This window comes from Bactrocera tryoni, chromosome 4, assembly GCF_016617805.1.
Source record: "Bactrocera tryoni isolate S06 chromosome 4, CSIRO_BtryS06_freeze2, whole genome shotgun sequence".
Classification (NCBI taxonomy): domain Eukaryota; kingdom Metazoa; phylum Arthropoda; class Insecta; order Diptera; family Tephritidae; genus Bactrocera; species Bactrocera tryoni.
Window position 1 is genome coordinate 47,391,317 of NC_052502.1, and position 14,949 is coordinate 47,406,265.

The window sequence follows — 14,949 nt, forward strand, 5'->3', positions numbered from 1 at the left end:
ATGTTCTCTGGGTTGCTAAGGCTCCTCACATATCGGTGATTTTTAAGAGCTTGATAACTTTTTACATAAAATTTGCAAATCTCATCGGTTCTTTATTTGAAACGTTAGATTGGTTCATGACATTTACTTTTTGAAGATAATTTCATTTAAATGTTGACCGCGGCTGCGTCTTAGGTGGTCCATTCGGAAAGTCCAATTTTGGGCAACTTTTTCGAGCATTTCGGCCGGAATAGCCCGAATTTCTTCGGAAATGTTGTCTTCCAAAGCTGGAATAGTTGCTGGCTTATTTCTGTAGACTTTAGACTTGACGTAGCCCCACAAAAAATAGTCTAAAGGCGTTAAATCGCATGATCTTGGTGGCCAACTGCCCATGCATCCCGAAAAATGCACTGTTTGGTGTGGTTTGTACGCTGGTGGAATCATTGGACCGTATTTTTTCAAAGATGCTGTTGGACGCAACGTTACGGTGAATGGCGATCGCTATCGTTCGATGCTAACAAACTTTTTGTTGCCAAAAATGGAAGAACTGAACTTGGTTGACATGTGGTTTCAACAAGATGGCGCTACATGCCACACAGCTCGCGATTCTATGGCCATTTTGAGGAAAACTCGGAGAACTGAATTCATCTCAAACTGAACCGCTAATGGCTCATGCTGATTCTTCCCTGCTGAACCTTTAAACGAGACTTCCCGTCAATCTAAGAATCTCAAGCAAATAACAACTGTCCAACTTTAGACGTTAACATTTCGAAGTCGAATATCACTGGATGAACTTTCCGAATAGGCAACCTCTTAATCAATAAAAATATCATGAATTAATCTTTTGTTCAGTTAACTCGTTTAAAAAAATTATCAACTCTTATTATCAATAGATGAAAGTTGTTTATAGGTAAGTCACAAAATACACTCTTATGAGTAAAAAACGCTCTGTAAATTTCATAACTAAGATATTGGTCGATATATGAGGTATAAAGTCATCTGAAAGTTCGAAAATCATGTATTAGGTATTGAACCATTTTGGATACACAGAGTTACAATTGTCAGTAAAGTTCTGTCTGAACTTCGTTGCTCTGGCTCTGAGTAGTTTTAGAGGAGAGATAATGTGTACATTAAACTTATAAGAGGGCCTACTTTTTCAAGCTTTTTTCGCCTGCAGGTGCCTTGTAATTCGATCCTGTGCTAAATTAGAGATTTATATCTTAATTTAGTCCTCAGTTATGGCACTTTATAGGTTTTCCGTTAATGACGTTTTGTGGGCGTGGCAGTGGTCCGATTACGCCCATCTACGAACTCGTAAGTTTCATCATGATATCTCACTTCTTATTGAAGTTACAGCTTGCACGGACAGACAGTCCGTGGATTTAAATTTGTCTCGTCATCGTGATCATTTATATATATTTAACCCTATATCTATCTCGATTAGATAGTTTTATGTGAAACGTACAACTGTTAGGTGAACAAAACTATTACGCTCTGTAGCAATATGTTGCAAAAAGAGTATAAAAAGGTGGTAAAATAAATATACTATTATAGAAACAAACTTATTTGAGTTATGAAATATTTTGTGTATGCGCGAAAATGTGCAGTTTGTGCAAAAAATTCCGTGCGGAACGGAACTGAATTGCATTTATTATATTTTTACTTGGAAATTCCTGGTTTTTGAACGCAAAAATAAAAATAGAAAAAATATGCTTATTTGTTTGTTTGCAATGACAAAGTGTCAATTTAGCCAAAGAATATATGAGAATTTGTCATTTTTTTTTATTTTTTAGTCTATTCGCTCACTGGTCTCTTTTTTAAATAGGGCCTCTTCTAAAAATACTAAAGAAATACGACGAGTCGCGACTCGCTAAACGACCATTAATGTCGGCCGTATAAGTATGCCTGCAACAATAACAACGTCTGTGTAGTGATCTGTAGCGTGTCGGTGTCTGTAGAATTGGCGAGCGAAGAGTGCACAGTTGGGCGGGACGTTGGTGCACGAAAGACGAAACCACACTCGCTGGCTGGCTGGCTGGCTGGCTGTGCGGCGATGATGACGTTGATGTTGACGTTGGCGATTTAAGATTTTTGCGAAGACGTTGACGGCGTCAATGGCAACGTTGGTGGGACATAATCTCGTCTCGGCTATGCAATGTGCACAGCGATGAACAAATAAACAGAGTGACGGTTAGAAATTGTATTTGTTTTTGTTTGATTTTACAACGCACTGTGTTGTTATTCGAGCGAATGATGGACCGCCTTGAATTTCGCGCATACCGCAAAAATCGTGTTTTTCGAAAATCGTGTAGAACGAAAAAATAATACGCGCATACTAACACACTATATAAACACAAACACACACATATGTACATACATATGTATGTGTGAAGGAGATTTTTCAATATTTCAATGCGCGACACTTCCTTGTGGCTGCCAGAGGCACATGACTCGGCGCGGTGGGCCGGCGCATCCACCTTCGTAAAAATTCCGACACCGATTTATTAACACTTTTGTATATTATTGTTTTTGTTTTTGTTGGTTTTCGTTGTTTTTGCGCGTTTTCGTTGTCTGGCTCTCGTGTTTGAGTGTATACATTTGTATTTAGTTGTCCGTGTTCACAGAGCAATTCATAATTTGTTGCAGACACCTTGAACGTACTAAGTCACCGAAGGTGGTGCGGGGTGAGATTTTCAAATTTTTTTTTTTTGGTTTTTACCAATTAATATTCTGTGTCTCGTTAAATTTTCACAGCTATTTTGAGTTTTGCACATTTCAGTTTGTTTTTGTAGTTTTTGGTTTGATTTGGCGTTTTTCGACTTTGTCTATGACATTTTAACGCATCGCTTTTGGTGTAATTCAATTTGGCAAGCAGCAGGTTATGAGCAGAGGCAACATATGTATGTACCCACTATACATATGTACATATGCATGTATATATTATTTGCAAATAATTTTGTGTCTATGCACGTCAGAGCATCCATTAGCTGTCGTAATCGTCTATCCAACTGTCTAGATCATTTAAAAATATATTCCCCCGCATATGTGAACTGTTCGTTTATGCGAATTTTTCCATTTACATAGTTTTATTTATACGTTAATTTATGGACATAACCTTTGTCTAACAGGGCAACTTTATAAATCGACATTTCGACATCATTAGATACTAATTTTAAGGGGTTACGAGGGTTTACTCTTTGTCCAAGTTCTAAGTTAAGGTTTAACTAAAACACGTATATTTTTTCACTTCAGATGACTCTGTAAGAAATTATCCTGCCAACGCGGGCGCATTTATTTTCCGAGAGGTCACCGGAATTGACGATGGCAATGGCCAAGTTTAAAATATCTTTTTCCAAAAATTTCATAATTTCTTTGTTAATTGTATATTTTTGTAACTATATACAACTCTAATAAAATATTTTTTTTTTATTTGAAAAAAAAAAATTGTTGAAAAAATACTGTTTTTTTATTTGAAAAAAAAAAATTGTTGAAAAAATACTGTTTTTTACCCGAGGAAACCCATGTAACTCTTTAAAGCAACCCTGCTCCTCTCAACTACCATTTGTCAAAATTTAAGCAAAATCGTTGCCGGTAAAACACATAACCTCAACATGTTTGAGAAATTAATAAATCTTACAGTTGTTAATTATAGAATAGGAATCCAACAAAGTTATCCGAGAATCACTTTTTCATACTCAGCCCTCCTAATAGCGGTCTTTTATTCGCTAAGCGTTGTAGAGTAGCTAATCGAAAAAATTAAATTTTTTCTAAATGACAGGCAGTGTTGGTGGTGCAACCCAGCGGTTGTTTTTTGTTTGCTGAAAAAATTCTTCCCTCCGCATCAAAAACGTTTAGATTGGTTCTCTATAAATAATTCTAGTTGATTTTAAGTATTAGTTTAAAAAAAAAATATTTGTAAAGACTTAATTTGCCACCATTTATGTAGTAAAGTGTTGACAACCAAAAAAAAAAAAACAAATCGACAGTTGACACTTTAGGCTTAGTAAAAATGGATCATTACATGATAGAATACGATTGTTAAATAGATTGATGAGCATCAATAAATGGATGCTGATTTTTTATTTATTTTTTTTTCGAACAAAATCATCCTAAGCGATGAAGCAAATTTACACTTTGATGGGTTTGGTCTTCTAAGAACCCACATGTGATTGCAAATACATCCACAACGTGTCACTGATTAGTGTGGATTTTTTTCAAAATGAGGCTAATCAAACAGTGACTGTTGCTAGTGCTCGATATCGCGACTTGATAACCCAGTTCTTTTGCCGAAATTGGTTGCATCAATGAAATTCAGCCCCATTTATACAAAATAGTTATGGAAAATTTCGACAAACGAGTGCGTGTGTGAATGGAAAGCGGTGGAGACCATTATATTGTGACAAAAAAGTAAAAAGAGAAAAATAATAAAAACAGGTCTCAGATACAGAAAATGAAACTTGGTATCTTCTTGGTCATACCACTTTAATGAAGGTTTCGTATACTCGCTTGTAAGAATAACTCAGTAAATATGAGTTTAGCCGACTACAGGATGATGTTGAGTAAGATTTTACTTTTTTATGTGAAATTTTGAAGACTCAATTCATTATAGCCGTCAGCAAACCCTTTGTTTTGTTTTGATATCCATTTTAATTTCAGTGCCAATTTATCGGAGATATCACTAAAGAATTATCACAAGTGAAAATACTAAATGCGACAACAGTTTCAACAATGCATACATATATAACATATGTCTATACATTGCGACAAAAGAGTACCCTGAAACTGTACTCTAAATTCCTCGTGAAAATGATATTTCAAAAAAATATTTATTTTGTTAAGTTGGTAGGACTGTCCTTAATTACCTCCCCTGCGAGTAGGGGTTAGAATTTACACGTGGTAAGGCATGCCTGTCGTAAGAGGCGACTAAATTAATATGTCTTTTTTCCTGGGCTCGCCTTGAAATGTCAGCATAGTCTATGTCAGAAATAGTGCTATAATATTCATCTTGAAATGATTATTATAAGCTTCATATTTATTCCCGGCATAAGGCATTTGTTTCACGAGACAAATGTCACCAGTCATTGAGTTCTAGGGGCTCAACTGGTAGTAGCAAACGCTACAAGGTCTTACCAGAGACTTTAACCAGGTACCACGGGGAGCAGTTAGCTCTTGGAATTTACTCCAATCAGCTCATTGAGTTTGGCCCTTTGTGGAGATTCGTGGTGGCTGTGGTTTAAACCTAAAGGCAGGCAGGGTTGAAAAATTCAGCCCAATGTGGAGTCGCATTGCGGCCGGGCGCCGGACCCAAAGTACGGCAGAGGTTTTACATCGGCCTCGTACCCGACCAAAGCGGCTAAGGTATCCCTATCCATCTGAACCAATTGGAACCAAAGTATACGTGCAAAATGCATTTACATATACTTTGCATCACGTAAATCTATACTAATATTATAAAGCTGAAGAATTTGTTTGTTTGATTGTTTGAACGCGCTAATGTCCGAAACTACTGGTTCGAATTGAATAATTATTTTAGTGTTGGATAGTCCATTTATCGAGGAAGGCTATAGGCTATATAGCATCACGCTGCGACCAGTAGGAGCGAATAAACAGTGGTAAATGTGTAAAAAACGGGGGAAATTAATTATCTTTGAGGGCTTCCGTTCCTTGCACTGCGAAAGCGGTTCAAGATGCACAAAAGTTATGTATGAAAGAATTATTTATCTTTTAATGATCTAAAAAACAGTCCGTGAGTACCGTTTTTGTGATAACTAATTTGGTCGAAATTATTTGTTAGAGTTGTATTAACATAATAAAATTAATCTTTATCCAAATAAATGTGTTGTTGGTTAAGTATTAGGTTGTCAAAAAAGTCTTACGGTATTTTCGCTAGTCGTAAATAAAAGCGATAAATGGATAATAATATCGAACTAAGATTTTGTATTTCTAACCAAATTTCGTGTGCGGAATCGCTGCGAATGTTGGAAAAGGCTTATGGTGATTTAATTTTATAAAAAGCACAATCCTACGAGTGGTACAAAGCCTTCGAAGACGGTCGAGACCTTCGACCTCTTCAACTGATAAAAATATTGGGTAGTCGAAAAAGTCTTTTCGTCTTTTGTCAATACATGTCGTTACTGAAAGTATTCGATTCGACGCAGTACCCGCCGGGGGAAGTAGAGGAAGAGGAAGACCTCCACTCCGTTGGAAGGACCAGGTGGAGAAGGACCTGGCTTCGCGTGGAATATCCAATTGGCGCTACGTAGCGAAAAGAAGAAACGACTGGCGCGCTGTTGTTAACTCGGCTATAATCGCTTAAGCGGTGTCTACGCCAATTAAGAAGAAGAAGAAGTAAGTACTATATTCATAAAATTTGGTTGAGAGGGACAGTTACTGAGGAATTGATATACAATTTTGCACTACTCCTTTTTCCTTTAAGAAGTTTATGATTTGTTGGAACCACCGATATTGGATCTCTATAGAATATAAGTATTGAAATAAAATTGTATCGAAAAGTATGTTCAGAGCTTACGTACGAATGCGGGATCTTGCAGCCGATTCCCTTCTCGATTTCCATTATTGTGTTTGCACTCAGGGAGTTGATTTAAATAAGATATATGAGCCTTGGAATGATATAATCGACAACAATCTAGCGGACCTCGAATAACTGAGAATAAAGACTTGAGTTCGAACGAAGTTAAAAGGGTGAGAGAATTTCGCTAAGAATTTCTATTAATACAAATATGGTCACTGACCCCCATGGAGGCTGAAGTAAGAGCGAAAAAGATGGGGACCCAGAATCATAAATTGATGGCAAAGACTTGTTTCTTGTTTTCTGTTCTAATATTAATGACCTTTAACTATATTCGTGTGTATTTTTCAACAGTTGAACATTTACTTAAGAAAAACCATGCACAATATGTAGTATTGATCAAAGTATTGCTCATGCAGAAGTTATACTGCGTCTATCTAAACCACAAGAATAAAGTTATAGACACAAAACATACATATATGTATATAGTAGATATATGGTAGAAATATAAACAATGACTTTGTTGTGCCGAATTATAGATTCAGTGCCGTAGTGATGAGGCCCTGGAAGCCTAAAACATCGGTGGAAAAGGGCAGCCAGGACCAGCAGATGCTAGTGGACGAGGAACCCATTCATTCCAGCATCAACACAGTAGAGCAGTTTGCTCCTACCACGGTCGGAGGAGGAGAACTAAATGTGTCTCCACACAGGACCTCCTGAACGGGCTGATGGAGCAGAATAGTGAGGACAGTCGGGACGAAGGCCCGTCACTCATAGAGCCAATGCTGTGACATACAGCGGGTGCATAGAAGTTGCCCAGGTGAACCTACACCACGCGACGGCAGTCTCGGCTGTCATCGCCAGGAGGATCGAATCGGAAAACCTGGGTATCCTACTGATCCAGAAACCATGGATCTTCAGAGGAGAAGTAAGAGGCCTCAGTTCGAAAAAGTCAAGTAATTTGAGACATCTTTAGCGAGAGGCCTCGTTCTTATGTAGTGGTTAGAAACGATTTACATTACTTTTGCATTTCAGAGTTTCTAACGCAGGATCTAGTGATCAGAGCCTCTTGTTTTGTGACATGAAACCGGAAACTCCAAAACACTAAATTCTTGATTGTCCCACAATTTGTAGAAGTAGGCTCAACGCCCATTGACCCAGGGAGGGATCAAAATCATCTCCATCGCGTCCAGCAAGCTGCTGTAATTGTTCAGAGTAGGTCCGTAGGTCGCAGTGAAAAACTCAATTAATCTCTATCTATGGAGTTGATATTGGCACGGAATTCCATATATATATGTATACATCTTTCAAATTATATGATTTTAATATTAACAAATTTTATTAAAGAACTGTTTAAGTGCCTCGAAAGCAACGAACGCACAACTTTCCTATAATTATATAATTTCATTCAGGGAAGTATGCTTATATATACATACGTCTGTTTCTGTACATATATACAAGTATATATATTACGTGTTTCCTTTATACCTTTTTTGTTGTTATTGTTGTTGTTATCGTTAAGGGTTGCAATAAATTAATTAGAACGCACCGAAGAGTAATGTACAGCGTGTACCGTTTGAACGGAACTGGGTCAACGTCATTTTAGCGTCAGAGTGACGCTTAAATAACATTTCAAAATAATTACATACATACTCGTATTTACTCACTTTCACAAGGAGTACACTTGAAAATATTTGAGTTAATTTGCTTGATTGAAAGCGAGAAAAATATAAGCAAAAATATTTAAAGGTAAATATTGCTTATTTGAGAGGAAAGTGGAAGGTTGTGTTTGCTATAAAAATATATATTAAAATTATGTGGTATTTTGGTTATGCTAAATCAGCTAAATAACTCATTGACTTTAATTCATTTTAGAAAAATTATTATAAATATATTTTTATTGTCGGAAAAATATTTTATTTTATGCTTTGAGTGTACAAACATGTGTAGACGAACATACATACATACATACATATGAACTATCATTTAAACATAGTTTAGTGCTATCGTTTGCAAAGTAACCACAATCACGCATAGTAAACCGCCGAAGTTAGCGCTTCAGCCAACGCCGTTGTTGTTGTATCATTAATAAACACTTTCCAGCAACAGTTCGCGTGTCGTGTTAAATTGTGGCAATTTCAATATATTTTCGCTACATATGAACATAGATACATACGTACAAATACAATGGACAGGGCTATAAATTCACTTGACACAATATTTTACAAACTTCGCTTGTTGTTGTCGGCGGAAAAATTGATTTGCTGTTGATAAGGCTGAGACTGAGGTCATAAAACTATTTTAAAGTTTAATGTTATTCCACTGAATCTTTCACTATTTTCATTCTAAATTTAATCCGAACCATTTGAATGCAATTTCACAGTTATAGTCCACTATCATTTGAGTGGTGAACTTAGGTCACGTATACGCTGTGTATAACCATACATTTAGCAGGTTCTAAGCGCTTTGGTGGCAATAAAACATGATATTTTAGTGAAACTGGTTACATGTGCTTTCCAAAGGTCATCGAACCGCTAAAATATATATAAAAATATAAAAAGAAATGCAACCTTCAAGGCGCTTAGAGACCTCAGTACTTTACTAAAATTTGCCAGAAATTACCTTAAAGAGCGTAAGATATAGCCCTAGCAGTATTATAGTAAGATTCATTTTCATTGCGACTAACTTTAGTTAAAAATGAAATTCCATCAACCTTTTTACTGAACGATATTGCATGTAAATCATTTCAATGCTTTGAACAACATTAGGTTACGTATACGCCATGATGATTCATATACGACATACATATGTATATAATATTATATTATGCACACGCATGTACTTATATATAACGTACATAAGGTAAATACTTTTTATATTATATGAATCTGCTAAAATCCCAAAAAAACACTGGAGATAATATATTAAAATCAGTCGAGATTAGATGGAGTGTATTAACACTTCGGCCACTCGCTTGTATATCGGAACTATGCTTGAAACTAGCACAGTATCACCATGCAAACATTCATTGCACAGCTTAGGATCTCAAAAAGTATTATTTAGCTAAGGACATGGCACAATATATACTAAATAAGGTCTAGAAAAGAAGAAATCCATTGTTATTTCAAAAGATGACTTTAGTTATCTGTGTCTCGTGTTGAAAAACTGCATTCTGGTTACATTAAAAGAGTAGATTGCTTAATAAAAAGATTTTTCAGACAGTTTTGTGGTTGTTTCTTACAGTTTTGTTGTTTGAACACGTGTCAAAACAGAGAAAATAAGTGATATTTCTTCAATAAAGGCGGCAACGCAAGTCGTTTGGTAGGCTTGGCTCGAGTTAACGCAAATTAATTTCCTAATCCGAATTGCCAGCTGCGAACCCCTGCTGAATCGTAAAAAAACCGATCCATTTCTGAAGCGAATGGTTGCAGGTGATAAAAAGTGGATGCCATTAAGACAACACCACACAAAAACAGTTGAGGTTGAACCGTAAAGAACCGGCAGTAGCGATGTCCAAGATAGAATTGATGGTCAGGAGAGTTTGCTATGTGATTTGTCGAATTGAATAATGTACTATGAGCTACTCTCCCATAGCCAAACTCTTAGTTTGGACCTGTACTGTCAACAATTGGACCGCCTGAAGGAACTTTGTTCAATGGGAGAGGAATTGTATTCCAGCGGGACAACGCTAGGCCACACATATCGATGGTCAGAGCGCCAGGAGCTTGATTGGAAGCCCAAGCACCGCCAAACTGTTTTTTTTTATTATTTTTCATGGGAAGTACAATATGGATGTCGAACTGAAGCGGATAGAACGTTGAAAAAAATTTTTGCAGGTTGCTAAATGTATTTTAAAAAATTTTAAATAATATTCTGGAATAATTAATAAGAAAATATAATTCTTACAACTCGTCAAAAACAAACGTCGTTCCGTTTACAAAGCGAAGATACCATCCGGGCTTGGGGCCCCTAACACTCCACCAAGGCACTCATCAGATGGCTGTATATCATGATCGTAAGGCCTATTGTTACTTATGGAGTGGTTTCTTAGGCATCGAAGCCAACGCAGTCTTCGGTAAGCTTTCAACTATCGAAGCTGCAAAAACTCGCCTGCGCCTCCGCAGCACTTGAAGTCACGGTCACTCACACCGTTGAATCTAGTGATCAAACAGGTAGCGAAACATAGCAGGCTCCGTATGGCAGCAGACGGTATTGACAAAGGGAAGATAATATCGTCGCAACAAATGAAGGCCTTAGAAAGACACACCACTGACCCCTCTTTCAAGGGTAAACTTTACAAAGAAGTTTAGAGTTGCTCTCAGCAGTAAGGTAGAGTCGAGCGATTTCACGACCTACTACCTACACTATCCAGAAGTACACTGACGGCTCGGAAACACCGGAAGGCATTGGAACAGGCATTGCGGGACCTCAGGAGTGTATAGCAAGACTGAAACGCCAAACGTGTACACCTAATCTGGGTGGCGGAACATAAAAGGGTAGCTGGTAAGGAGCTGGCTGGTGGGGCCCCACACAAGAAAGGAGTTGCTCCGCACGGGGAAAAGAGTGGGGAGAGAACGGCACTGGCATTCTTGATGGGTCAGCAATTTGTAGAAGCAGGTCACTCAAGGTCCTAGGTAGGGTTCACATCTCCTCAGTCGCATCCAGCAAGCTCCTGGAATTTTTCAGAGTGGTGGACCCTTGTGACCATATGTTATATAAGAGAAGACACAAGATACCATAGGTCGCAGTGCAAAGCCTCAATTATTTATTTATATAATTAAATATATATAAATCTATCTACATATTCGGTATCATTCAAAAAATTCTTAACCCACCTTAACATTAAAAACTGAAAATAATAAAATTAAAAGAGAATCAAATACAAAAATTGAAATCCGGTTATGAAAGTACGTTTTTTTAATGACAAAAATCGTTGATATAACAGTTTTCGAGCTCACAAAGAAGGTTTCACCGCCTCTAGTTATTAGGATATACATAACCCAGTTGTTTTTTATTTGTCATTGAACTATGCAACATTTCTCAAAAAAGCAAAATGTTTTCTACTGCTATAACAACAACAACTTAAAATTCACTTCCCTCTCACATAGTGCCACAAACGAAATTGTTCATTCAGTGTTAGAAATTAACAAAAAAGTATTTAAAAAATATTATAACTTCAAAATGATCAACCACAAAAACGCGGTTTTACAAAAATACCAGAAAAACATGAATTCCATGAAAATTGGAATCGGTTTGATATACTATGTATATGTACATATTCTCTATGTACATATTCCCAGTTGCTGGAAACAACTGTCAAATGCGACGATAAGCGACAACAAATACGCACTGAAGGAGGCTTAGAAGGAATAGCGCGCTTATATAATATAATTGAATATCATCACCTTAAATGTCATAATGCTTAATGTAATTCAGCTTAACCGAAGTGTCGAAGCAGCATTAGTTTGCAGAAAGAAAAAAAATTGTTGCATAATGTTATTTAAATCCCACAAAGTGAATTCTGCATGGAATTGCAAATTTTCGACAGTTGGCAAGTTCACTGGCTTTATGCCAATCCAAAGAAAAAATCTGATATGCTCATTAATGTTGCACAAAAAATAGTAAAAATAAAATAAAATTACAAAACGAACTGCTATGAAGTTCAGCATTTTATGTTTTTTTTTTGGTTTTTTGATTTTCTACTTACATCAGCGATTTTTATTGCATGACCATCCTGTTCCCATTTGCTAGCGATTTGCAGTGTTTCCGCTGTCTTCTGCTGTATTGTCTTCGAGTCATCCAGCAGTGTTAGTTCATAAAATTCTTGGATGTCTGCAAATGAAGAAAAGAGGAAACGACATTTTAACACGATTCAGCAGTGACAATTAAAAAACGTAAAATTTAATTTGTAACCATAGCACATTTGTACATATGTACATAGAAATGTACATATTATGTGTAATTACAATTGGCGGCGGGTAATGTTCGGAGAAAACTTAATAATCACACTAGTAAAGTGCTTAATGTCCACTTTAATAGTAGTACAGACATTTACATATATAATTGAGGAAGCTCCGACTAGCTAATCGTTTGTTGATAGAAAAGACCCAACAACCAGGCTTGCAAAATTTTTAGTTAACAAATTTTGAATCAAGAATTAGATTTTCAATTTATACATATGTAATTCCTCTTGCTAAAAATTTTAAATACAATTTTCAATTAGAAATTAATTAAATATATGTATTTTTAATTAATTTTTATTTTTTTCTTTAAAAATTTCAAAAAATCTTTTTAAATTAATTTAAAAAGAACTAATTTGTAAACCCAAAAAATTTAAGATATTTTTTAATTTATTAAAAATTAATTTAATTTTTAAATTAATGGAAATTAATTTTTAAATTAAAATTTTTAGTTAATTTGTTTTTCTTTAAAAATAAAAAAATTTTTTAAAAATAATAATTTTATAAACCCAAAAATTTAAAATATTTTTTAAAATTAATTAAATTTTTTAATTAATTGAATTAATTTTTTTAAAATTAATTTTATTTTTTTTTCTTAAAATTAAAAAAAAAATTATTAAAAATTAATTTAAAAATAATTAATTTGTAAAGCCAACAAAAATAAAATTTTTTAATTAATTAAAATTAATTTAATTTTTTTAAATTAATAGAAATTAATTTTTTTAATTAAAATTTTTAATAAATTTTTTTGGTTTACAAATGCAATTAATATACCCTGATCGATATTAAGTTAAACAAGTAGTTTGAAATCTAAAAAATAATTTTTAAACAAAAAATAATAATTTTATTTAAAAATTAATTTAAAAAAATTAGTTTTTAAAACAAAGAAAATTAATTAAAAAGTAAAAAAAAATTAGCAATTTAATTTTTTAAATCAAAAGTAAAAAAAATAATTTATATAAAATAAATAAATCATTAAGTAAAAAAAAAAATAAAAAATTAATTAAATATTTCTTTTTTTTAGTTGGTTTGAATCTGTATCAATTATTATATCCGGATCAATATTAAGTACGCCACGGAGCTTGAAGTCTAAAAAAAAATTTAAAACAAAACAAAAGTAATTTTAAATTATAAATTTTTAATTAAGAAAGTAATTTAAAGAAATTAGTTTGTAAACAAAAAAATTAATTGAAAAGTAAATAAATAATTAATCAAAAAATTAAAAAACAAGAAAAAACGTTAACTTCGGCTGCACCGAAGCTAATATACCCTTCACAAATTACATTGGTGCCTTAGAAAATAATTTATAACAAATTTCGTAAATATATCTTGTCAAATGCAAAAGTTTTCCATACAAGAACTTGATTCCGATCGTTCAGTTTATATGGCAGCTATATGTTATAGTGGTCCGATATCGGCCGTTCCGACAATGAGCAGCTTCTGAAAGAGAAAATGACGTTCGCAAAATTTCAAAAGGATATCTTATAAACTGAGGGACTAGTTCGTATATATACAGACAGACGGACGGACAGACAGACAAACGGACATGGCTAAATCGACTCAGCTCAACATACTGATCATTTATATATGAATATACTTTATAGGGTCTCCGACGCTTCCTTCTGGGTGTTACAAACTTCGTGACAAACTTAACATACCTTGTTCAGGGTATAAAAATATTTAATAAAAATTAAAAAAATATATGTAATAAAAATTAAAAAATAGTAATTAATTAAAAAAATTTTGTTTTGCTTTGTCACGGAACTTCAAATTTAAAAAATTAATTTTTAATTCCTTTTTTAATTTTTAAGCAAATTTGAAATTAAAAAATTAATTTGTATACTTAAAAAAAAATTAACTAAGCCTTTTTATTTGAAAAATATTATTTAAAAATTAAAAATAAAATGTTGTGAATTTTTTTAAATAAAATTTTAAATAAAAAGTAAAAAAATATTAATTAAAAAAATTAATTAATTTCTTTTTTGATTTACAAATTAAAAAAGAAAATATGTTAATGTCACTTCCATTATTATACCCTGATCAAGATATACATATAAAGTTTGCCAAAGAGGTTGTAACACCCTGAAGGAAATGTCGGATACCCTATAAAATATGTATATAAATATTCAACTGAGTCGATTTAGCCATGTACATATGTACCTGTATCTGCCCGTCTGTCTGTATATACGCTAACACGTCCTTCAGGTTCTATGATATCGAACTAAAACTTAAAACTTCTACTTTACGAGATAGCTTGACAATTACTGTCCAAAGCAACGATATAATGCATATTTTTCAGATCGGAGAGCTGGCTGATGAAAATTAAGTCCTTGTATGAAAAGGGTATTATAGCTTTAGCGTTTTCAAGTTTTTTAATTTACGTCCTTGCCTACAAAGACCATTTTGATAGTCTTTAAATATGTAACGGAGAGAATTTTACTTAATTTAGTGCGAATCTATAAAACCACTCTATCATTATAG

The 14,949-nt window shown here is 34.1% G+C and overlaps 1 protein-coding gene across 1 annotated transcript in view; it reads right to left on the reverse strand.

The window, feature by feature from the left end:
• Positions 1-14,949, reverse strand: part of LOC120774787 — a 65,516-nt gene that overhangs the window by 31,012 nt on the left and 19,555 nt on the right. The window contains exon 3 of the mRNA XM_040104569.1: positions 12,216-12,340. Coding sequence (XP_039960503.1) covers positions 12,216-12,340 — 125 coding nt within the window. The remainder of the gene's footprint in view (positions 1-12,215; positions 12,341-14,949) is intronic.